Below are 24251 nucleotides of genomic sequence, written 5' to 3' on the forward strand. Positions count from 1 at the left end.
TGTAATGGTGCCTCTGCCCAGCCTGGTGATAACAGTCTTTTGGGGCTCATGGGGCCCGGCCGTGGTTGGTATCTGATTGCCAGGCAGAAGAAAAGCTGCCAGCACTAGCCAAAATGAGCTCTGAGAGGCCTTTGCTAATGACTCTTGAAAGATGCATCCACAGGTAGCTGGTTTTATCTTTGTGATGTGCAGGCTGTGTCCTGGGCCCTGCCCTTGGGGTGCTGTCCAGGGTGGCATGTGGCTGTCCCAGGAATGGGTGAGCTCCTTAGGGCAGGAGGATCCCAAGGGAGGATGCAGACAGTCTCTTCTGATGGAGTGGTGAGTGCTCTGCATGGTTCAGAGTAGTCCTGTGGTTCTCATTGAGGTGCCCTGGGTAGGCAGAGTTATAGCTCCATTTTACAGATGAGGAAATAGCCTTCTCCCTCTGACAAGAGATGAGGTCATAGAGCTAGTTGTGGGCAAAATTGCAACTAGAACCTCAGGCTCCTAACTCCTGGTGCCTACTGTAATTTGTTACAGCACTCCCAGCCATCTTTCCCTTAGGGTGACGAGTGAGAGAGTTTGAAATCAGTTCAGACTCCAAATTGGGTGGCACGGCGCCTGTAGGAGGTGAGGTCATGCACGTCCCTTACCCTTCTACTGCATTTTGTGGTTTATAAAATTAATATCCTGATTTGCAGTGGTGTTTACAGTACTAATCCCTTTTACAGATGAGGAAGTTAAGACGCTGCCGTTTAAATGACGTAGGCAACTGTGGGACTTGAACCTGGTACTTCTGACTCAAAAATGAGTTCTGTTTTTCCTGCATCACAGCTGCCTCTTTTCTCAGTAGACCTGAACTTCATGAGAACAAATTGCCAAAGTTGCCCTTGGCTCTGTTTCTCTGAACTTGTTCAGAGCAGATCTGAAGAAGTGAGGAGGGCTATTTTTCTGTCTCCTTAACAAATGTGATTAATATAAATCAAGTAAGAATGGTACATCATTGGTCACAGGTGAGGAAAGGCTTGATCAAGTCTGTTCTTGAGGAACGAGGACCGTGGGTTATCCTTAAATTATTAGCTCCCACGCAGCCAATTACTTTTGGGCCTAGATTCAGGCTGGTACCAATTGACACGTCTGTCCTAACCTCAGGTTTTTTCATGTTTCAGGGCTGTACGCTCCAGGCCTCAATGAGGAGCCCAAACATGGAGATGTTCAAGCAGCAGAAGGTGGAGGACTTTTATGACATCGGGGAGGAGCTGGGGAGGTAAGTGGCTGTGAGAGGCGTACTGGTCAGTAGATCTTGTCGGTCATGGGCTTGTCACAGGAATCGTGGGAAGTTTTAAAAACAGTACTGAGGTTTATTCATCTTCATGGGTGCCTCTGCAAGTAATCATCTCTCTGGAAATGAAGACTTGCCAGCAGAAGGGATTAGAATTGCTGAGTTCTGTGTTTTCAGTATAACCTGGCTGACAGTTAACGGCGAATCTAAATGATTCTTGTCATATCTGTTACTTTGCTCCAAAAATCCTCCCCAGGCTCTGGACTGAGATGTGACCTGTTGGTTTTCTTCTCCGAATCCCACTTGGGATTCTCCATGGCTCCCAGGTTTTTTTAAAAAAATGTTTATTTATTTATTTAGCTGTGCCGGGTCTTAGTTGCAGCATGTGGGATCTTCATTGCAGCATGTGGGATCTAGTTCCCTGACCAGGGATTGAACCCCGGGCCCCTTCATTTGGAACATGAAGTCTTAACTACTGGACCACCAGGGAAGTCCCTCCACAGCTCTCAGGGTTTCGTTCTGTAAGCTCAGAGTCTGAATGGGAGGTGAAATCATCCTCCTGAAAATGGCTTTAGATTGAGTGACAAGCCACACGAGCCTAGTTGTGAAGGTTCCTCGGATCTGAGTTATTGGGTGCATTTTCAGCTTTGCTAAACCCACAACACAGACAGGAGTAAACTCAGATCTGGAAGTAGTTACTGTCTGGAGAGAAATGAAGATTTTCTGAAGCTCTCTTCTTGCCTCTCATTTGTAACAACTGCTAGTATTCAGGTGGTATTTTAATGATTACGGAACACCAATCTTGGAGTTTGAGTCTCACAACAATTCATGAAATGGGAATTATTTTTACTCTTATTTTTCTTGAGGAAACTGTGGTCCAAAGAGCTTAAGCAAGTTGCCCCAAGTTGCTCAGCCAGCAAGTGACATGGCCAGCGTCTGGCCAGTCCAGTCTGTGCCTGCACACCTGTCATACTCTTTCCAGTGCACACGGTTCTTGCACACTCACACATACTTGCGGTACACCCAGCCCAACCCCTCTACACACCCAGCAGAGTAAAAATCTGGGGGTTCAGGGCCTTCACTGTATCCATGATGCACAATGGGAACCTTTCCCTTTAAAGAGCTCTTGTGTCAGGACTAATTCTCTTACTTTCTTTTCTTCTCTTTTATTTTTTGCAAATATATGTATATATTTATTTCCTTTTATTTTAAGCACACTGAATTTATAGGTTAGTGTTTTAATACAGTTTTAAATATTACATCTTAATGTATCATACAGGTTTGCTCATGTCATTAAATATTTTAAATGCAGTTTTATATTCCCTTGTATATGCATGTCTCAATTATTCAGCCATTTCCCCTACTGTTAAAAATATGCAGTTTCCATTTATTTTTAAAAATTTTCATTGCTAAAGCTGTAGTGAACATCCCTTAAGAGAAATTTCTCATCCTGTTTTTGACTGTTTCCTTAAGATAGATAACTAGAAGTTGGGTCACTGGGTACTTTTATTTAAAAAAAAAAAACTAGAAAGAACTTCAAAGCCAGAGGAGCCTTACTCAGAGAATGGAAAGTGCAGTTATGGGAATTCCCTGGTGGTCCAGTGGTTAGGACTCGGTGCTTTCACTGCTGGGCAGGGTTCAATCCCTGGTCAGGGAACTAAGAACTAAGATCCTGCAAGCCGCGTGGTGAGGCCAGAAAAAAGAAGTTTCTCTGCAGTTTCTTCAAGTTTAGGGAGTGCTTGTCCTGCTTGACTGGATGGGTCAAGAAGCAAGTGTCTGCAGAGTCCCAGAGTGTCCCAGAGGGGGAGATTCCTCAGTCTTCTGTCTGGGCCATTGCCACTGGCAATCCGGTGCCTGTGAAGGGCTGGGAAGAGGCTGGAGGGTGGTCAGGTGGACTCTGCCTCTGAGTGAGAAGCGAGGTTCTGTTCGTCTCAGATGCTTCTCCTGAACTTGGTGATGCCGGGGGCAAAGTGGTACCCTTAGCCACAGACCCTGGCAGGCCCTACCAGTGGCTTTTGATTCGATGGCCCCATGTTGGCCATGTCCTGTGTGTAAGGGTCTGTGCTAAGTGCTCTGGGTACAGAGATGAGCATGACACGGGGAGTCTTTGCCCTTCTGGAGCTCCAGCCTGGCTGTAGGGGCATCTGTGCACATAACAGGGACAGCGTTGGATGGGACTATGTCAGGTGGGCTGAGAGCTGAGAAGTCAGGAATGGCGGCGGGGGGGGGGGGGGCTTGGGCTCTGAAGAAGGAAGTAGACATTTCCCGTGGAATTCATCTGTTATTCCTTCTTAGTCCTGTCTCTCCCCCATTCCATACCTCAGAGCTATTAGAACTGGAAGAGACCTCATGCTCTGGGGTCCTCCATCTACAAAAGGGTGTGAAGGCCCCAGGTACCTCACAGCCTGGGAAGACTTGGAGGAACCTCCCCCGCCCCGGCCCCTGGCACCTGAAACTTTTCTAAGGTTCTAAGGTGCTGGCTGGACATAGGGTGAGTAAGAGGCAGCAAAGGCCTGAGGCCTTTGGAATGGCTTGTCGTCCTAGGATTTGTGGTCTAGAGCAGGGGTCCCGAACCCCTGGTACCCGTCCACAGCCTGTTAGGAACCGGGCTGCACAGCAGGAGGTGGGCGGCAGGCAAGTGAGCAAAGCTTCATCTGCGGCTCCTCGTCGCTCTCATTACTGCCTGAGCCATCGCCCCTCCCCGTCCGTGGAAAAATCATCTTCCATGAAAATGGTCCCTGGTGCCAAAAAGGTTGGGGACCGCTCGTCTAGAGGTCCGGTGAGCTGGAGGGTCTTTAGAGGTCTTTCTTCCAAGACCCTCGTCGGACAGTTGAGGAAACTGAGGCTCAGAGAGGGGAAGGGTCTTGCCGGGGGCCATAAACAGGCTGGAACTAGAGTTGCCTTCAGATGGCTGCTGGGCTTCAGAAGGGGCAGTGCTATCTGTCTCTCCTCTCTTCTTCACGTAACACACTATTGCGGGTGTACCTCGTGCCAGGCATTGTCCGAAGCAGCGACGAACAAAATCGACGTTCCTGTCCTCTTGCAGCTTGTGTTCCATTGGTGGAGAAAGACACGGAACAAGTGATTGAGGGATCACAAAAGGACAAGTCACTATAGAGTGTGTGATGGGCTGTGAAAGGAGAGAGCAGGATGCTCTGAGAGAGAATAGGGGATGTAGTTTGCCCTGGGTGGCTGGGGAGGCTGCTCCGAGGAAGTGGCTGAGGGTAAATGCGCAGGCAGGGGAAGCAGCATGGATGCAGGCCCCGAGGTGGGGAGAGCCTGGGACCTGAGCTGCTGGCAGGAGGCCAGTGTGGCCGTGGAATGTGAGCTGGGGGCAAGCAGTGCTAGATGAGGTCGGATATATAGCTAGAGGCCAGACCCAGCCTGTGAGCTCTCTGCCAACACAGACTGGTGGAGAGATTTGGCCTTTGGGGACACACAGTTTGAGGTCTGGATCCCTTTCCTAGCTGTGCAACCTTAGGACAACTTACTTGACCTCTCTGAGCCTGAGTTTTTTTTAACCTGTAAGATAGGAATAATAACAGTAGCTACCTCGTGGTTGTGGGGATTAAATGGGATGCTGAGTCTGCGGTGTCCCTCACAGAGCTGGGCACAGGGGAAGTGTTCAGTGAACAAGAGCTTCTGGCCTTTGAAGTAAGTTTGGGTGTCAAGGCCCTGTCTCCCACTTCTAGAGCCTCCCAGGAGGACAGTGTGGGTCTCTGCAGGAGGAACAGCAGGAGGGGTTGTTCTTATGTTTGGGAGAAGCTTTATGTAAACCTGCTTCCTCGGCTCTCTGTGAGCACCCTCACCTAGACTCAGGGCTGTCTCATTGACTTTAGCTCCTCAGTAAGTCCTTACTATGCAAAAATAAAAATGAGTGAGAGTCACTTTTCATTTTTTTACCTGTAATGACAGATGGAGCTCACACAAACATCATGCTGAACGAAGGAAGCCAGATTCAAAAGAGCCCATACGGTATAATTCCATTTGTGTCAAATTCAAGACAGGCAAAATGAATCCCTGGTGCTAGAAATCAGAATAGTGGTTATTCTTGAAGGACTAGTGACTGAAAGGGGGCATGAGAGGGATTTCTGGGGGACAGGTGTTGTTCTGTTTCCTGATCTGGGTGCCTGTTTCACTGATGTGTTCATTTCCTGAAAATACGTTAAGCCATACTGTATATGTACATTTTCTTGCAGGTATATTGTATCTGAACTAAAACTATACATTAACAAACAAGGAATCTTTAAGTCCACTCCCTGCCCTGGTCTGGTCCCTGAAGGGCATGTTTCTGATGCCTTTGGAGGCCTTGTATGTCCTTATCCTACAAATAAGAGAACATCTGTGAGAAAAGCTGCAGAATCCAGCTTTGGATGTGGACATCATGCCCTGGCCTGAGAGTCTTGGGCATGGCTGGGGCCCACCTGGCCCTGCGCATCTCACCTGATTTTCTGGCTCACATTTCAGCACCAGCCTGCTGGGGATGCTGGAGGTTGTCGGCTATTTCTGGGAATCTTTGGAGAAATGCTGGCCTGCAGCTTCTGGCCTCTCCCAGCCTGGGTAGCCACTGTAAGGCAGAGCAAGGCTCATAAAGAGAAACCCATCTAACCCCTCATTTTATAGATGAGGCTAAGACCAGAGAGGCTAAGTGGCTTGTCCAAGGTCACACGGTGAACAGGTGATAGACCAGGGTGGGCACTGGTGGTCTGACTCCTACTCTAGGGCTCTGGCCACCACACCATAAGGACCCACAAAGCACAAACTTATTTTTCTCTTTAATTTGACTGCTTTTGAGGAGTGGGGGGAGAATATATGGTAGGATAGTCTTTTTTCTTTGACCTTGAGGGTAGGGTAGCAGGGTCAGAGTCAGAAAGGTGAGCATTGGGGAAGGACTGATGTTCCCTGGGGAAGGGTGCTGGTGGATAGGCCCAGTGATGACTGCTGTATGTCTAAGGGTACAAGGTAAATTAATGTAAGCAGCATATAATGATCAGTGGTTTCTTCTTTCCTATACTTATATTACTTCACTTAGATTTTTAAATTATTAGATGAACATAAAATCATAAAATGTTACTGTTGAACTGGATCTCAACAAGAATTTAGTCCAGATCTCCATTTTATAGACAAGAAAAGTGAGGCCCAGAGAGGGGAGGTGATTTGTCCAAAGTCACAGAGCCAGCAATACAGGAGCTGAAACTTAAAGAAGCTTTTCAACTACACTGTGATGGTTTAAACAAACAGAGGAAAACCTCTCCATATGTAAATTCAACTTTTATCCACAGCCCTCACCTCTCTCAGGGAGCCTATCTCACCATTCATTACCCCACACATCCCATCATAACCTCCCCAGCTCCCCTGGTGAAGATAGCGGCCAGAAGCCCTGCTACGTACAGGAGGCTCACGTGTGCAAGGCACACTGCTAGGCACTTAACCTGCAGCATCCCCTTTTATAGGGAAAGGAGCCTTGGGCCGGGGAAAGAGCCACTGCTCTCAAGCCTCACCCTTCCTAAACAGGCTGAGGAATTCCTTGGGATAGCTGCCTTCCAGACCTGAGTCTCCCACCAATGGGGTCCTCTGTGGTTAAGATCACCCACCACACATGCAGCTTAGCCAGAGCAGCTTCTTTTGGGAGAGAAACAAAAACCTCCAGGAAATGTGTAGAGCTCAGGTATACCCAGGCTGTGTTCTATAGCCCAGTCTAGCCACAAAGCTCTATAGAAAACAATAATAATAGGTGTTTGGATTTACCTGTCTCTGTCCTTGGGAAAAAGTGTTTCCAAGATGAACTCGGAGGTGAAGGGAGTTTTATTATTTCTTTCTAAATTAAAAAAAATTTATTGTAGAAGTAATGCATGGCATATGTCATAAACTTATGAAAAGTTAGACTAGAACTCCCTCTGTTCTCCCTCTAATTCTCACATCCACAGGTAGACTTTGGTGATAATTGCCTTCTGTTGCCTTTCAGAACTTAGTCTAAGTAAAGCAAGTGTGAATGTAGACCCAGATGGGATCATACGACCAGAACAATCTACAACTTGCTTTTCTCACTTAATGAAATACATTGAATATCTTTTTACAATATATAGATCTATGAGACTTGCTTTGGATGAAAGTTTTTTTTTTTTTAATAAAACATTTAAGAAGACAGTTTAAGCCAACAAAATACTAGCAGCCTTAACCTAGCAACTGTTTTTATTTCTGAGTCTTACCTTCTAATCTATCCATGGCTATTTCTCATGCCCACACATCCTCTCCTCTTTCGTGTCTGCTTAAGGCCTGCATGTGCTCAGAGTTAACATTCCCCCAAGTGCTAAGCTCCTGGGAGCAGGTTGCATAGACCAAGGGGGGCAGGAGCAATGCTCAGGCCCTGGGATGACCGGTGATGAGATTAGGCCTATCTCACATTTGTTTGTGCTGGGCTGTCAACTCTTTGAAGGCAGGTCCTCAACTGCTCTCTATTTTGAGCCTCACGGCAGCACTGGGCCAGAGGCCAGAGGTCCCCAGATCTTCTGTGACTTCTCTTTGCTCTTGCTCTTCTCTCACTCTTGGAAAAATTAAACTTTTCCCTTAAGGTCAGGATCAAATGCCATCTCTCCTGGCAAAGCCTGCCATGACCCACTCCCTCTACACTTACCCCCTCTGCCACACCCCCTCTATGGACTGTATTACTTCTTATTCTGGACCCACACCTCTATTAAGTGCTAATGTCATCATACCTCATGTTACACAGAAGGCTCACCTGGTCATCTTCCTTGCTGGACACAGGGTCCTCCATGCTGGGCTCCTGCGTACTTTGCCTTTTATCCATTCATTTTCTGCCTCTCTCTGCCTCCCCCCCACACCCTCCACTCTGCCACAACCCCAATAGAGTCCAGCCCAGGCCTTTTACGCTTGATAAGCGCTCAACTCCCACAGACACCACAGTTGACTGCAGAGCTGTTTGGAACCTACCTTGGTTCCAAAAGCTCAGCCAAGCCCCCAGCTCCCATAGGCCTTGGAATGCACGAATGTCCAGGATTCCCCAAACACAAAGTGAGAAACAAGACACACTCCATTTCCTGGACACACATTGTTTTTTTCTTCTTACTCTTTTTTCTTTTTCTTTTTGGCTGCCCCACGCAGCATGCAGGATCTTAGTTCCCCAACCAGGGATGGAACCCAGGCTCCCTGCATTGGAAGTGTGAAGTCTTAACCACTGGACTGCCAGGGAAGTCCCCATTACTCTTTTTTTTTTTTTAATTGAAGTATAGTTTATTTACAATGTTGTGTTAGTTTCAGGTATACAGGAAAGTGATTTTAGATATATATATATATATTCTTTTTCAGATTCTTTTCCATTATAGGTTATTATAAGATATTGAATATAGTTCCCTGTGCTATACAGTAGGTCCTTGTTGTTTATTTTATATATAGTAGTGGACACACTTTTTTTTTTTTTTTTTTGTGGTATGCGGGCCTCTCACTGTTGTGACCTCTCCCGTTGTGGAGCACAGGCTCCGGACGCAAAGGCTCAGTGGCCATGGCTCACGGGCCCAGCCGCTCCACGGCATGTGGATCTTCCTGGACCGGGGCACGAACCTGTGTCCCCTGCATCGGCAGGCGGATTCTCAACCACTGTGCCAGCAGGGAAGCACTGGACACACATTATTGTATTTAATCCTGGTAGCATCTTGTGAAGCAGCTGCTATTCCCATTTTACACATGAAGAAATTCAGTCTCTAAAATGTTAGGTAACTGGCTCAAGAAATACAGACCACCTACCTTATCAAGGAGAAGGCAAGTGGGAAATTCCACTTCGTGCAACATAGCAAATCTCAGAGAAAGTCAGAAATAAAAAGCAGAAACTTCTCTAGCCAGACCTGCTTGCCTCCCTGGGCTGGGGTTCTTGTGCTTGTCTGATCACACACATGCTTATATTTCCTGCTGCTGGAAAGTGAAAGTGACCGACCTAAGTTAAGAATCTTCTGCCCTCATGTCAGTATCTGTGCTGAGTACTTCCCATTTTCCAGAACAATATGAGCTGGATTACATTCCCACTTCACAGTTGTGAAAACTGAGGATCAGAGAAGTTTTACAGTGGTGGCTGGTCACTCATGCCAAAAAAGCTTTCTTACTGCTAACACCGAGCTTGTCTGTGCCGGGCCCAGGGAGCCCTCAGCTTGGTGTTAGTGGCAAGGAAGGCTTTTGGGCCATTGCTGCGCCCCAGACAAGCCAGTGGTTTCCAAAATGTGAGTGAGCATGTGTGGATGTGTAAGTGCACGTCTGTACTCATTGTCACAGTCCAGAGACTCTTCCCAGGCACCCACTGTGTGCTGGGCACTGTGATGGATAGAGGAGACTTAGGGCTCAGGCCTCACCCTAGAAGAGATTAGGGCTCAGTTGTGGCACAGGGGTACTCTCCTCAAAAGCTAATGAGATGAGACGTTGGAACAGGCCACAAGCTAATAGGGGGACCCCCAAACATGCGCCAGTTGTTCAGCGGAGGAAGCTGTCACCCTGTGTGGGGCAGCTCGTCACGGTCTAATCCTGGAGATGGCACATAACCACCTCAAGGTCAGGGCTCTGCCAAAGACTGAGAAGCAGCAGGCCTGGGCTTGGGCAAGAGGGCGCGTGGAGAGGGTTGAAGGGAGGGGGCTGCCAGGAGGACAGGCGACTGCAGGGGCCCTGGATGACAGAGGCCCTGGAGGAAGGAGGGAGGCGCCTTTATCACCCATTGTCAGGCAAACAAAGCACAAAGCCACTCAAACAAAGTGGCTGCATTGCACATGCTTCAGTCAGAAGCTGGCACATGGTGCAAACCGCTTGCCCCGAGGTAGTGGTCTCATTGAGCTCAGTTTGCGTTATGAAAATTGTAAGAGCGAGAGGGAGGTCCTACGTGAGGATAATTGAAACCGTTATATACCTGTATCTACGGGACACACTTTCCTTTCTACTTATATATCTCCAGTGTGTACATTTTGCATTGTGTTGTTTTTTGACTCAACATTGTTTTATGTATACCTTTCCATGTATCCAGAGTCCGTATAACCTAAAAATATTTTTGTTTCAAAATAATTTCAAATTTAATAAAAACATTTTCAGAATAACAGAACTCCTGCATATCCTTTATCCACATACGAGGTTTTAACATTTTGTCACCTCTCTTGCTCTCTCCCTCCTTCCCCACCTTCTCCTCCTCCTCCTGCCTTTCTTCCCTCTTTTTCCTTCCTTCAGTTTCTCCTTTCCTTCCCTTCTTTCTTTTTGTCTGCCTATCTACCTATCTACCTACCTACTTACCTATTATTGTTTCCGAGCCATTTGGGAGTTGGTTGCGGACATTATGCCTCTTTATCCTCAATGCTTCGTTATGTATCTCCTAAGGACACGGGCGTTCTCTTTCATAACCACAGTACAACTTTCAAATTCAGGACATTTCACTCTGATACAATATTTTAATCTAAGCTATCATTCTTGTTCCAATTTTGTCAATTTTCCCATTAGTGTTCTTAAAAAATTTTTTTTAAATTTTATACAATTTTAAAAGGTTAAACTCCATTTACAGTTATTACAGAATATTGGATATGTTCCCCGTGTTGTGTAATACATTGTTGTAGCCTATCTTACACCCAACTGTTTGTACCTCCCACTCCCCAGCTAGTGTTTTTTATTTATATGTTTATTTAAAATATTTTATTTATTTACTTGGTTGTGCCAGGTCTTAGTTGCAGCAGGCGAACTCTTAGTTTTGGTATGCATGTGGGATCTAGTTCCCCAACCAGGGATTGAACCTGGGCCCCCCGCATTGGGAGCTTGGAGTCTTAGCCACTGCACCACCAGGGAAGTCCCCCAAGTAGCAGTTTTTCTCCCTGCTAAACAGGATCCAGTGAAGATCATATATTGCATCTCCTTGTCATATATCTTTAGTCTCCATTAATCTGAAACAGTTCCTCAACCTTTCTTTGACTTTCATTACAAGATATTTTTGAAGAATACTGGCCTTTTAAAACAAATAGATATAGTCCGTATGTTTTCATTAACTTCATAATAATCTGCTATATAAACATCCCCAATTTACTAAACTTTCCCTATTGTTTCTCACTACTAAAACTCTTTCTGTGAACATATTTGTTAATTTCCTCTCTCTGCATTATTTCTGCCAGTGTATTCCCAGAGGTGAAATACGAGGTCAGAGGTTATAGCTGATTTGTGTAATGGTTGAAACTGGAAATATTGAACCAGTTTACCAGGTCACCAGCATGTGCTTATTTCCTTATGGCTTTGCCAATACCCTTTTGTTATTTTTGTGTATTTCTGTGTAGTTTAAGAGTTTTGTAAAGATACCTTAATGTTTTCACTGTGGAGAAATTTAAAGTGGTTGAAGTCTTCTGTGCTTCTCCTTTAATTCCAAATCTTGTTCTCTGTGCTACTTTACCTTTTTTCATGGTGTTTCTATTTCATTTTCATAGATATTTTGAAGTTCTGATAGCAACACAAGGCAGGTAAGGCAAGTAAAATCATTTCCATTTTATAAGTGATGAAAATGAGGCCCCATCAGGACTAGAGGCAGAGGTCTTCCTGTAGACTGATGGTGTTGCCTTCCTCCCCCGAGAGGTAAAGGGGATTCAAGGTCTTTGGGGGACCCCAGAACTCTGGCAAAGGGTTCCACTTCTTTGTCTCTACTTTTAGAAGTTGGCTGGAATGTTGGGGGTTTTTTTTGGGCCATGACCCATGTGGCTTGTGGAATTTTAGTTCCCAGACCAGGGATTGAACCTGGGCCCTCAGCAGTGAGAGCCCAGAGTCCTAACCACTGGACCATCAGGGAATTCCCTGGAATGGTTCTATAAGAAAGTTTTCTGTGAGGTGCTATTGGGAGAGGGGGTGCTTGGGGAGAAGTGTGTTTTGAGGGCGAAGGAGAGAGCTTGGTTTCTCTGTATTCTCCTTTGCTGGGGAGACCAAGTTGAGGGGTAAGAGCCGCGGCCAGTGGTGGGAGTTAGGGCCTTAGGTACCCATCACCTCAGCTGCAGTAAAGCACCAGGACTCTGGCAGTGCAGGTGGGAGGTCATGTGAGGCCCTCCAGAGCCTCCCACAGAGGAGATGCTGCAGCCTTCAGAGTTCCTCTTCTGGAGATTGCTCTAGCCCCCAGAGCAGCCTTCAACAGGCTTTAAAGCCCAAGAACTTTTTTTTTTTTTTTTTTTTTTTTTTTGCGGTATGCGGGCCTCTCACTGTTGTGGCCTCTCCCGTGGCGGAGCACAGGCTCCGGACGCGCAGGCCTAGCGGCCATGGCTCACGGGCCCAGCTGCTCCGCGGCATGTGGGATCTTCCCGGACCAGGGCACGAACCCGTGTCTCCTGCATTGGCAGGCGGATTCTCAACCACTGCGCCACCAGGGAAGCCCAAAGCCCAAGAACTTTAACCTGCAAGGGCTCCTACATTGTCTAGTCCAGGGGATGGGAAACTATAGCCCTACAGTCAAATCCAGCCTGCCACCTACTTTCAATGGCCCTGGAGCTAAGAATTTTTTTTTTTTTTTTTTTACAAAATGTGTGTGTGTGTGTGTGTGTGTGTGTGTGTGTGTGTGTGTGTGTTTAACTTTATTGGCGTATAATTGCTTTACAGTGTTGTGTTAGTTTCTGCTGTATAACAAAGTGAATCAGCTATACATATACATATACATATATCCCCATATCCCCTCCCTCTTGAGCCTCCCTCCCGCCCTCCTTTTCCCATCCCTCTAGGTGGTCACAAACACTGAAATAATGTGTTTTATGGATGACCAGTTGCAATAGATTCGATGGTTGGAACACTAACTTTGGACCCCGATTAAGCAAACTGTTATCCACCCCTGCAATTCCATTCTTCTCATGGCAGACCTGTATTACAAAAAAACAAACAAAACAGAATAAGACAAATGCAATTCTTATTATATTTTTAGTTTCATCAGTTAAAATTTTGTGGAAATTTAGTTTTCTCCTTTGTTATGTAAGTACCTACTCTGCGCAGGAGAGTAGGTGCAAGAGGTGCCGATTCGATCCCCGGTCGGGGAACTGGTATCCCACATGGTGCAGGGCCAAAAATACTACTACTACTACTAATAATAAATAATAATATCCTGGATTTTACTTCTTGGCTCTCAATGCCTAAGATATTTACCATCTGACTCTTTGTGGAAAAAGAGTGTCTACTCCTGATCTACTGCAGTATGGTTTACAGCTTAAGCAGCAAAACTTTAAAAAAGTGACTTATCCTGGGGTGGGGGACAGGATAGAAACAGATCAAAGTGAGGTGCAGTTATGTAAAAGGAGGAAGAAGAGGTGAACAGCGGTCCACCTGCCCTCTTTCCCTGCCCTCCGTCTCATAGCCTGTGAGGAAACTCCGAGAACCCCAGTTTCAGAACCACTGTCCATGTCAGTCTGTCCTGTCCTGCAGGGGGTGCTGGGGTGGAGGATGGGAAGGGAGGTCTGGGTGTTAGGGATTGTGCATCCTATCTAAACCTGGCCCTGCACTGGTCATGGGCTGTTACCTAGTTTAATCCTCTTGCAGCTCTACGGGGTGGCCGGTGTTTCTCCCACTTTGCAGATAAGGAAGCTGAAGCTTGGAGAACTTAACTAACTTGCCGAGGGAAGTGTCAGAGCTGGGATTTAAATCCATGACTTCTGACCCCTGGTCCAGTGCTCTTTGGTGGGGGTTGCCAAGCTGCCCAAGATTTTTCTTTCTGCCTGTGACCCTGGGCTCCCCTCCAGAGAATAGGGGAGGAGGTGGATACTATTGTTTAGTGGTTTATTGGGGAATCTGCTGAGAGCCCAGTTGTCCTTGTTTAATCCATTTCCACGGCTGACACTGCTCCCCTGCCCACGCCCACCCCCTGGCTGCCTGCATCTAAGCCTGAGACCTCAGAACCCTAATCTTGAATCCTGAGCTTCTGGTCCTTGGTGGCCTGGCCATAGGGCCTGGAGGGTTATGAATTATCCTTCCCTCCTGGGGATGAGGTTTATTTGGCACCCTGGGTCCAGGGCCCACCAGCTAAAGAGGAGAACTTGGCTGCTCAGGGGCTGCAGTACGGTCCTGGGAGGCAAACGCTCCTACTGGTGTTTGGGAGGAGACGGAGACAGGGCAGAGGGGGAAAGGCAGCCGAGGGCCAGCTGAGGGCCCCAGCAGGAGGATGGGCTCGGGGCAGCAGGCTGATGAGCCCTAGCCTGGTGGTGACTGCTCTGGGTGCTGCAGCCACCGGGCCCAGGTGTGATCCTGGCTCTGCTACCATGAGCCGCTGGACCTGGGGCAGCTTCACGCTCATAAGCTCCGTTTCTTTGTGCTAAGATGGTCCCATTTCTCACAGGTTTGTTTTCCAGCCTTCTTGGGTCCCCTCCTTTAATGTCCAAATAAGAATAATGAGCATTCCATTCCAGGGCAACAGGAAGTCCTGTTCCTGACTGAGCATTTCTGGGTCTCCCCAGGGAGGGCTCACATCCTCCTTGATGCCTTAGGTCCTTGGACTCAAGGACCTCTTTCTCCTTCGAGACAAGGCAGCACTCCCTCTGTGACCCTGTCTCAGGCACGGACTCAGGCCCATTTCTGAGTGCCTCCCTTGTCACTGAGGCTGCTTGCCGGATAAACTGAGTTTCTGGTAGTGAGAGGAATTTCTGCACAGAGAAGGAAACAACTTAAAGTGGGGTAATAGATACCTCCGCTCCTCTGACTTCTGCCATCTGCCATGATGCTGGGGCCTTCCAGGACTCCTCCCCAGGCCCGAGATCTGCTACTATCCTTATACTTACCTCCCCAAAGAGCCCCCCTATTCTTTCACATATAGGAAGTTTAGGTCCTTGTTACGGCCTCTCCCTGCAAGGACCCTGGGCCTCTCTTTTCCAGAACCAAAGATCCTTTAAAGTTTTTCCCATGCAAAAAACCATCTCTGACCGTCCCCCCACCCCACCTCCACCCCATTTCGGAGTCTTTTGCCTTCCTTATTACCAGTAACAGTTCTGAGCAGCTTTCAAAGTGATTCTTTTCCCATTCCTAGCACAGATGTAAGGGGCATAGCCTGGCATATGGGAAGTACCCAGCAAACGGTTGCAGATATGGACAAGATGATGCTAAAAGCCCAGCAGTCAGTTGTTTTGAAGAGCTCATAGGGAAGAGCTGGGTTGGGCTGCTTCTCCTCTGTTACCTCATTTGATCATGAGCCTCCACATTGGGGTAGGTGGGAAGGTAGGAAGTCACTGTCCCCATTTTACAGATATGGAAACAGAGGCACAATGACCCAGCCCTACCCTTGAGAGCAGGGCAGCCAGATGGAGTGGAGATAAGGCTGTGTGTCCACAGGGCTTTGTAAACACAGGTCCAAGTAGCAATCTTGAAAAGATTTCTTAGAGAAAGAGATTGTATAAGACACCTTTGGACCCAGCTAAGTCAGCAGTGTTTCCACGGTTTGGAATTGTGAAATTCTTTCTGATGTTTCAGCTGAGCCCTGATGTAAGAGCCTTCCTGGGGTCCACACATGCCTCTGAGATTTCAGCTTTCTGCTGGTCAGGAAGCACTGCCAGGCCCTGGCTAAGCCGGTTTGGCTCCACCAACCCCCACCCCAATTCCCCTGGTTCCCGGTGTTGTTACCATCCAGGAAGTTCTGCGGCTGGACCATCTCTGGGGCAGCTGATCCACCCCTCTCCAATACACAGTCAAGAATTTGTCTCTCAGGCTCAGGTATTAAACCTAGGTACGAATCCCAGTTTTACTACTCACTGCCTCTGTTACCTTGGGTAAGTTACTTCACCTCTCTGAGCCTTGGTTTTCTCATCTGTGAGATTGAGAACATACCACCTACCTTATCAGGCCAAGATTTGAACCTCCATCTCTCCTGACTCTAGAGGATTGAATGAGATTATGACCGAAACATGTAGCACGGTGATTGTCATCTTGCGTAGTACATATGAATCACACAGGAGGTTTAAACACACATGTATACATGCCAGGGATTCAGATTTAGAAGGTCTGGGATGGGGCTCTGGCATCCATAGTTTTTAAAGTGTCCCAATTTGTGTAGACTGTACACCTGGATCAAGATCACTTCTTCAAAATGGTACTTGAGACACAAAGTAAGCTCCCAGAGCTGTTGGTTTACTCCTTCCTTCCCTGATTGAGCAAGTCTCTTTATTATCCTCTATCGCAGTGGGCCATGTTAATTTTACCTCTTTGTCTTCGCTCACAAAGACCCCTGCTGGGATTCCCACCCTGCCCCACTTGTGCATGGTGTCTGCCATACCCAATATTCCTTTCTTGCTAAAACTACCCTCTTTCCTCTTCCGCCCTGAGCCCCTCACAGCCCCCTGCCCCATAGAGTGGAGCTGGGCTGGCTCTTGTGCAAGGGTGGCCCCTGATTGGAACAGGGATGGTCACTTGACCCAAGAGTGACCCATTCATTGGCTATTTGGTATCCTATGAGATGGCTGGGTTGAAAAAGCTCTGCCCACTAGGACCAGTGATATATTAGCTAAAAGTCAATTAGATAGCCTCTCTCTGAGACTTGATGCACAGTGAGGAGAGAATGGGGCTGCCACAGAAGATACAGTGATTCCACGAGCTAATTCCTTTGTGGCTTTCTCTTCCTGTGTGTATCCTTCCAGTGACCGCCTTTTCCTCAAAGAGCCTAGGTTGCATGCCTTCCCTGTGCTATCTGTGTCTCACCCATGCCTGGAGCCCTGCTCTAGTTCTACCCATGCCCAAGTTCTGCTTCCTTCCAGAGGACTGTCCTGACCACTGCAGGCATGTTGACTGCAGGCAGGGTTGGGTGCACCTGTTCTACATTCCTACAGCATGTTGTGGATTCCCTAGTCGTCATTATTTGCCTTTGAGTCTGTTCCTGCCGTCTCTGGCATCACCCCTTAACAAAAAGCTACCCTAAAGCAGCTTGCAGTCCAGTGAGCTTTCCGATCATAGGATCTGGAGGTCATTCTCTTTTATCTCCCAGTGCCTTACCCAGTGATAGGCACATAGTAGGTACACAATAAATGTTCAAATGAATTCTGGTTTCAGCTGGCTCCCAGGGTCTCTATTCTAGCTTTGCACTGTGACCTTAATCAAGTTTCTCTTCCTCTCTAGTTCTCAGTCCCTTTTCCCCCCTCAGCTCTAAAATGTCATGATTCTATGAAATACCCATCAAACATCTATTGGGTAGGAGATGCTTTGGTGGGCATAAGGAGGGGTGGAGAGGGGAGTGAATGCAGAGATACAGTTTATACCTTCTAGGAGCTTCTAGAGAGGCTGCAGGGGCACATAAACAAACAAACAAATAACCAAAACAGCCCATTGAGAGTATCAGGCTCGGCAGCAATTCAAGAGCTGTCAGAACACAGTGCAGCCAAAAGAACCTTCCAGACAATCTTTGTGATACTGGTTCAGAACGTGACTACCTCCATGGACTGGCACAGTCAGAAAAGGGTTTGGGAGGTAAGAGCTAAGTGAGGCATTGAAGGATGGGTGGGATTTGAATAGGCTGAGCAGTGAGTGTGGGCATTCTAGGAATAGGTGGACTTGAGCCTCCCAAATAGACAGGAAAATACAAGGTGTGTTTGTGAGGGTGGGTCCCCCAGAAACTGGATGACGTGTTCTGATAAGGAAGCAGTGCGTAAGCCTGGAGTAGCAAGGAGGGGATGGACAAAAGTCTAAGCTGCCATTAAAGTTTTACTAGTGTTGGTATTGATTGATCACAGTGAGAGGAGGTGGGGAGGATGAAGGGAAGTTAGGACCATGGTTGATTTAATTGTCTTTTACTTATACTCTCTGTATTTTCTAAAAAAAAACTTTAAACATTTATTTCTTATGTCATGTAGAACAAATTGCTTTCTAAGTATTTCATGCTCAGGAGTTTGGACTTCATACTGGTTTTAAGCTGGAAGAAAGGTTAATGGGATTGAATGGGGAAAAGGGTCATGGGGGACTTCCCTGGTGGCACAGTGGTTAAGAATCTGCCTGCCAATGCAGGGGACATGGGTTCGATCCCTGGTCCGGGAAGATCCCACATGCCGTGGAGCAACTAAGCCCGTGCGCCACAACTACTGAGCCTGCACTCTAGAGCCCACAAGCCACAACTACCGAACCCACGTGCCGCAACTACTGAAGCCCGCATGCCTAGAGCCCGTGCTCTGCAACAAGAGAAGCCACCGCAATGAGAAGCCTGCGCACCACAACAAAGAGTAGCCCCTGCTCACTGCAACTAGAGAAAGCCCACACGCAGCAACGAAGACCCAATATAGCCAAAAATAAATAAGTTAATTAATTTTTTTAAAGAAAGGAAAGGGTCATGGGAGGTGGCCCAGTGAGGAGTGAATCGCTGTAAAGAATGTGAGGGGATGAGGACCTGGAAGCTTCTCAAGGGAGGGATGGAGGCTTCACTGACTTGTATCCTTCACACAGAAAGAAAGGACTCTACCCTTGTAGAAAGATTAGCAAGTCAGGGTGGCAGCCCCTAAGAGGGAAAGTAAAGTGATGTTGAGGATTCACACTGGTTCCTGCAGTGAGTCTCCCATCTCTTTTGCCAGAAAAATTCTGGCAGATACCCCGGGGGGTTTGGAAAGAGTCATTTGTCATTGTCATTGTCCTCACTGGGCTACCTCCCATGACCCTTTTCTCTTTTTTTTAGATTAAATTTATTAATTTATTATTAATTAATTTATTTATTTTTGGCTGTGTTGGATCTTTGTTGCTTTCTCTAGTTGCAGCAAGCGGGGGCTACTCCTTCCGTGCGCGGGCTTCTCAAAACTTAAAACTATTCAAATGTTAATAACTGCAGGTGCTCATTTAACAATAACAGTGTTGTACATTTCTTTTCTCTCTTCGAGCTTGCCCCAAAGCCTATAGCATTGCCAAGATTAGCTGACTCTTGCTGATGTTAACCAGCATTTGGATGGTGTACTCTAGGCCCATAGGAATATGTCTCTAATGTATTTACCTTCCCTTTTTGTTGCCACCTTAGTTTCCTCTTTGCAGGGTAGGTGCTTCAAGGCTAGTGTCTAAGCCACATCTTCCCTATGTTTGTCTGATACAGAGTCAGGAATAAGTGGCTGGCAGATTAAACTGAAGGATGTGGCTAATTTAGCCGATTACTTTGCCCACTCTACCTGTCCAAACTTACCTCTCTATACTTCCTAACCTTTCTCACTCCAGCTACACTGTCCAAGCCTTTTTAAAAAAATTTTTAATTGGAGTATAGTTGATTTACAATGTTGTGTTAGTTTCAGGTGTACAGCAAAGTGAATCAGTTATACATATTCATATATCAACTCTTTTTTAGATTCTTTTCCCATATAGGTCATTACAGAATATTGAGTAGAGTTCGCTGTGTTATACAACAGGTCCTTATTAGCTATCTCTTTTATGTTTAGTAGTGTGTTTATGTTAATCCCAACCTCCACCTTTCCCCTTTGGTAACCATAAGTTTGTTTTCTAAGTCTGTGAGTCTGTTTCTGTTTTGTAAATAAGTTCATTTGTGCCATGTTTAGATTCCACATCCAACCCTTTTCTTTTCCTCCTTCTGAGCACCTTCTCTCTCATCTTCCTTCCTTTCTTCTACTAGTTGTACTCAGCCCTCAAGTCCAGTGAAAATCCCTCCTATCCTTCTGAAGCCTTCCTCTGGGTATTTCCCCCAGCTTCAGCCATCTATCCAGCTTCCAGCATCCATAGCCCTTACAATCTCTGCCTCATACATAATTGTTCTGAAGCAGAAGGTTTCCTGGAGGTTCATTCTGTATTCTGAGCCAAACCGTGAGCCTCTTGCAGGCAGAGGCCAAGGTTTACCATTCTTAGTGTTCCCACCACCTCTAGCATAGAGCTGGATCCATAGTAGGTGCTTAACAAACACAGGGGCTGGTATAACCATAAATTGTACTCAGCCAGTGCTGCGCCCCTGAGGGCTTGAGTTTGTGTTTTCAAGCCCAGGAGAAGGTAGAAATGCAGTGGCATTATTTTCATCACAGTCCTGTTCACACGACCTTCTTTGTTTTCTTGCCTGGAGGGGGTGGAGCAGGGAACAGGCCAAGTGTGCAGAGCTGTTTGACATCCCAGCAGCTGTACAGAATGCTCACTTGTTCTCCCCTTTCATGTGCCAGAATTGCCGCACATCACAGCTTCTTCCTACACTGGTGTTAGCCTTGTGGCCTCTGTCCTGCTCCTGCTTCTCCAGGAAGTGGCTGAGCCTGGTTCTCCAAACCCCAACGGGGTATCTAGTCCCAGATAGAGAAGATACCAGAGCTTCCCCTTGTGGGCAGCAACCAATCTCAACTGAGGAGATGCTGTGGAAGTTCCAGGTCATGTTTTTGGCTTTCTTGGGGCTGTCTGAGGATAAAAGAAATGCAAAGATTCATCTGTGGCATCTGAGCCATCAGCCATGGACTTAAAGAACTTGATTCAAGTCCCACTTTAGCTGTCAATATGCTTTGTGACTTTGAGCAAGACACTTTCCCTTTCTGGGTCATGCAGCATTTTGGTGGTGCAAGTGGAACCTGATTGCAGGTCTCCTCGTTCCTGGTGCTTCCTCTTTCTACTACTACTTAGAAACACTACAGGTATTTGATATCACACCAAGTCACCTACCCTTTCGTGGTTTTTTTTTTTTGCGGTACGCGGGCCTCTCACTGTTGTGGCATCTCCCGTTGGGGAGCAGTGGCTCCGGACGCGCAGGCTCAGCGGCCATGGCTCACGGGCCCAGCTGCTCCGCGGCATGTGGGATCTTCCCGGACCGGGGCACGAACCCGTGTCCCCTGCATCGGCAGGCGGACTCTCAACCACTGCGCCATCAGGGAAGCCTGTCCCTACTCTTAAGAGTACCTCAGGTACTAACAGGAAGAAGTCAAAAGCGAAAGGGGGGCTTCCCTGGTGGCGCGGTGGTTGACAGTCCGCCTGCCGCTGCAGGGGACACAGGTTCGTGCCCCAGTCCGGGAGGATCCCACACGCTGCGGAGTGGCTAGGACCGTGAGCCACGGTCGCTGAGCCTGCGTGTCCGGAGCCACTGCTCCCCAATGGGAGACGCCACAAAAGTGAGAGGCCCACGTACCGCAAAAAAAAAAAAAAGAGTTCTGACTTTCTTCAGAGGCCTGCTGTCAGAGATCTACCCACAGAACGTGATTCTCCTACATTTCACTCCTTTGAGCCTCAGACTTCCTTGGGGCTACATGATGGGTCTGTTTCTCTTTTTTTTTAATTAAAGTATAGTTGATTTATAATGTTGTGTTAGTTTCTGGTGTACAGGAAACTGATTCAGTTATACATATATATAACATATGCTTTTTCTTATTCTTTTCCATTATGGTTTATTACAGGATATTGAATATAGTTCCCTATGCTATACAGTAGGATCTGACCTTGTTATTTAGTGTCTGTCTCTTTTGACAGCTGCAAAGAGATCCTTCCGGAAAAGGTGGGCCAAGTGACACTGCGTTGTTGAAGCAAGTAATGCCGTCCCATGATTAGGCTCCATAAATATTTGTCATACGAATAGATGAATGAGTGAATGAATGAATGAATTCTAGCAAGAGGCAAGAGAATTGATGATGCCATGGGATCACCTGAATCATCACTGTAAGAGACCAGGGCAGTCTTGGGAAGACCCCCTCTGTGAAACTGACCATCTTAGAGCAGCACTTGCCCCATTTCCAGTCCTGATGAAATGGGTTCTGTCCCCCACTGCCAGCCCAGCTCTTTCTCCATGTCGATGCATTCAGCAAGACCGTGCAGCGACAGCTGGTGTGGGAGTAAAGGCGTCCTGGCTTTGGTTCTGCAGTTGCATGTGCTTAGGCAAATCCTTTCCCTCCCCAGGGGATCTCGGTCTCCCATCTCTAATGTTTAAGTGCCTTCCAGCACTAGCCTCCTGTGACTTTATGATCATGTGAAGCATCCTTCCTGGGTCAGATTAAACTGACTGACCACCTACACCAGGGCAGGAGTCACCAAGGGCCATGGCACAGTAAAGCCTCTGGTGCCACTGAGACTGCTGTTGCTGAGATTAGACAGGGATGCTTGGCATCGAGGCTGTGCCCAGGGCCTGTTTTAGCAACACGGCTAGTAAATATTGACTCTGTGGCACGAAAATGGAAAGCAGAGATGACTGTGTTCACTCACTCAAAGGGTAGAAGTTCACCAAGCCCTGATAAGACAAGATGTAGTTACGCAATCTGTGGGCGTATCATTGACAAATACGTTGTTTAGGGCTGGGGAGAGCTGAAAATAGGACAAGGGAGCCTTCATGGCTGATCCTCGGCTGCTGTGCCGTTGGCATAGGCTGGCCTGCTGGTTCATCGTTCATTTTTAAATGAATGGATACTTAGAAGGATAGAGAAAAAAGACTGTAAGGAAATACACCAAAACATTCACTGTGACATTCTCTAGAGATGGTGAAATTGCCAGTAATTAAAAACTATTTTTCACACTGTCTACAACAATCACATTACTTATAATCAGAAAAAGTAATGTATTAGAAATAAAATACCCTTTTTTGAAGAGTCTGAAGGAACTTTCAGAATCTTCTAAATACCTCAGATCTTTGTGTTTTGCCTACTGGACATTGTATGGTAACATAGCTCTCAAAAACCGAGAAAAGCCCATATGAGAGAAGGTACTCTTCAGAATAAACCCTGATCTAAGCGTGTTTATGTATTGATTTGTACCCATGAAAGCAGAATGTGGTGGGAAAAAATTCCAGTCACTTGAGATAGCAGGATTTTTTTTTTCTATGTAAACAAACACTGCTTTGAGTGCTTTCTGTTTGCCGGCCCTGTATTCTACAGTGACCAGGCCCGGCTTGGCCCAGAACTGGGCAGGTCTGAGCACAGGGCACTCCAGTAAATGGTTCCATTGGTTCTGGTAAGGTAGCAGGAGCCAGATATGGAGGAGGGACTAGGCCTTAGAATTTGGAGGGCAGGGGTGGGAGTGCCATTATATTAATAATAATAATTATCACTGATTAGGCACCAACCATATGCCAGGAACCTTCCACATATTACTAATCCTTACAAAACTTTGTGTGATAGGCATTCGCTACCTTTTAGGAATGAGGAAAGCAGGGCTAGGAGAGTCACCTCCCAAAACTTCAGAGCCCATCAGCCTCTGGATTCAAACCCACATCTGCCTGACTGCAAAGCATTTGCTCTTCCCACCCTGCCAGGCTGCCTCTCAAATAATTTAGGGTTTTACAGGAGAGCACAGACACCTGCAAAGGGAGCCTGACCTAACAAGATGCATGCAGTCTTCATCCAGGACTGAGGGTCTTTGGAGGAAGACACAGCCCCAAGTGTAAATCATTGGCAAGTAGCTACAGGTAGCATCCTTGTGTGCCAGCCCTGACCCCAGAACTGGGTTCATCTGCCCTCCTTGGCCCTGGGGCCACCCAGTGGGGCCATTGGGGCCACAAGAACCATGGGACAGGTGAGCCTTCTTTGAGGTTCCTTCTGGCCAGTCCAAAGGGCCCTTCATCCTCATCATCCCTCGTGCGATGGGGGAGGTCATTTGTTGGGGGGCAGTTGGAGTTTGGGGCTGCACCGTCAGGGCCTGTTGGAGGAGGAGAAATTGGTCTGTAGGCCTACTTTGTACCTGGTTAATTAAAACAACCAGTAAAAGAGTCTCGTGATGGTTTAGCTTTTTAGCTGGCTTGCTAGAGCTAATTTCTGAGTCTGACCAGTTATCTCTTTGGGCCCAAAGATTCTGTCCTCACAGCCCTAGGGACTGGCCAGGAGCCTCACTTCCTCGCCCAGCTCCTCTGGAAATCTCTCTCCTGTAACCTACCTGGAGAATGCTTCGTCTGCCCCCTTCACCCGGGAAGGCTTGCCTTCTGAGAATGAATGCCTCAGGGTTGGAGTTCATTGGTTAAAGTTGGTTTCCACTTATTTTGTTTTCTTAGGAGAAAGGATGTGAGTTTTGGGGGAGGGGCTGAATAGTGGTATGTGGTGTTTTTAAAAAACTATGTTTTTGGCCCAAGCAGCTGAGTTGATTGAAGCCCAGCAGCACCCGTTATGGAAATGGCTTATCTTGT

The 24251-nt window shown here is 47.1% G+C and overlaps 1 protein-coding gene across 13 annotated transcripts in view; it reads left to right on the top strand.

The window, feature by feature from the left end:
• The window catches only part of DAPK2 (death associated protein kinase 2), a 129053-nt gene that overhangs the window by 4342 nt on the left and 100460 nt on the right, over positions 1-24251 (top strand). For all 13 annotated transcript variants that reach the window (XR_010839786.1, XR_010839788.1, XR_010839787.1 and 10 more), the window contains exon 2: positions 1149-1246. Coding sequence is in view for 6 of the 13 variants with exons in the window: in XM_067029714.1 (XP_066885815.1) it covers positions 1170-1246 (77 nt within the window). In the remaining 7 variants the exon portion in view is untranslated. The remainder of the gene's footprint in view (positions 1-1148; positions 1247-24251) is intronic.

Source organism: Kogia breviceps, chromosome 3, assembly GCF_026419965.1.
Source record: "Kogia breviceps isolate mKogBre1 chromosome 3, mKogBre1 haplotype 1, whole genome shotgun sequence".
Lineage (NCBI taxonomy): Eukaryota > Metazoa > Chordata > Mammalia > Artiodactyla > Physeteridae > Kogia > Kogia breviceps.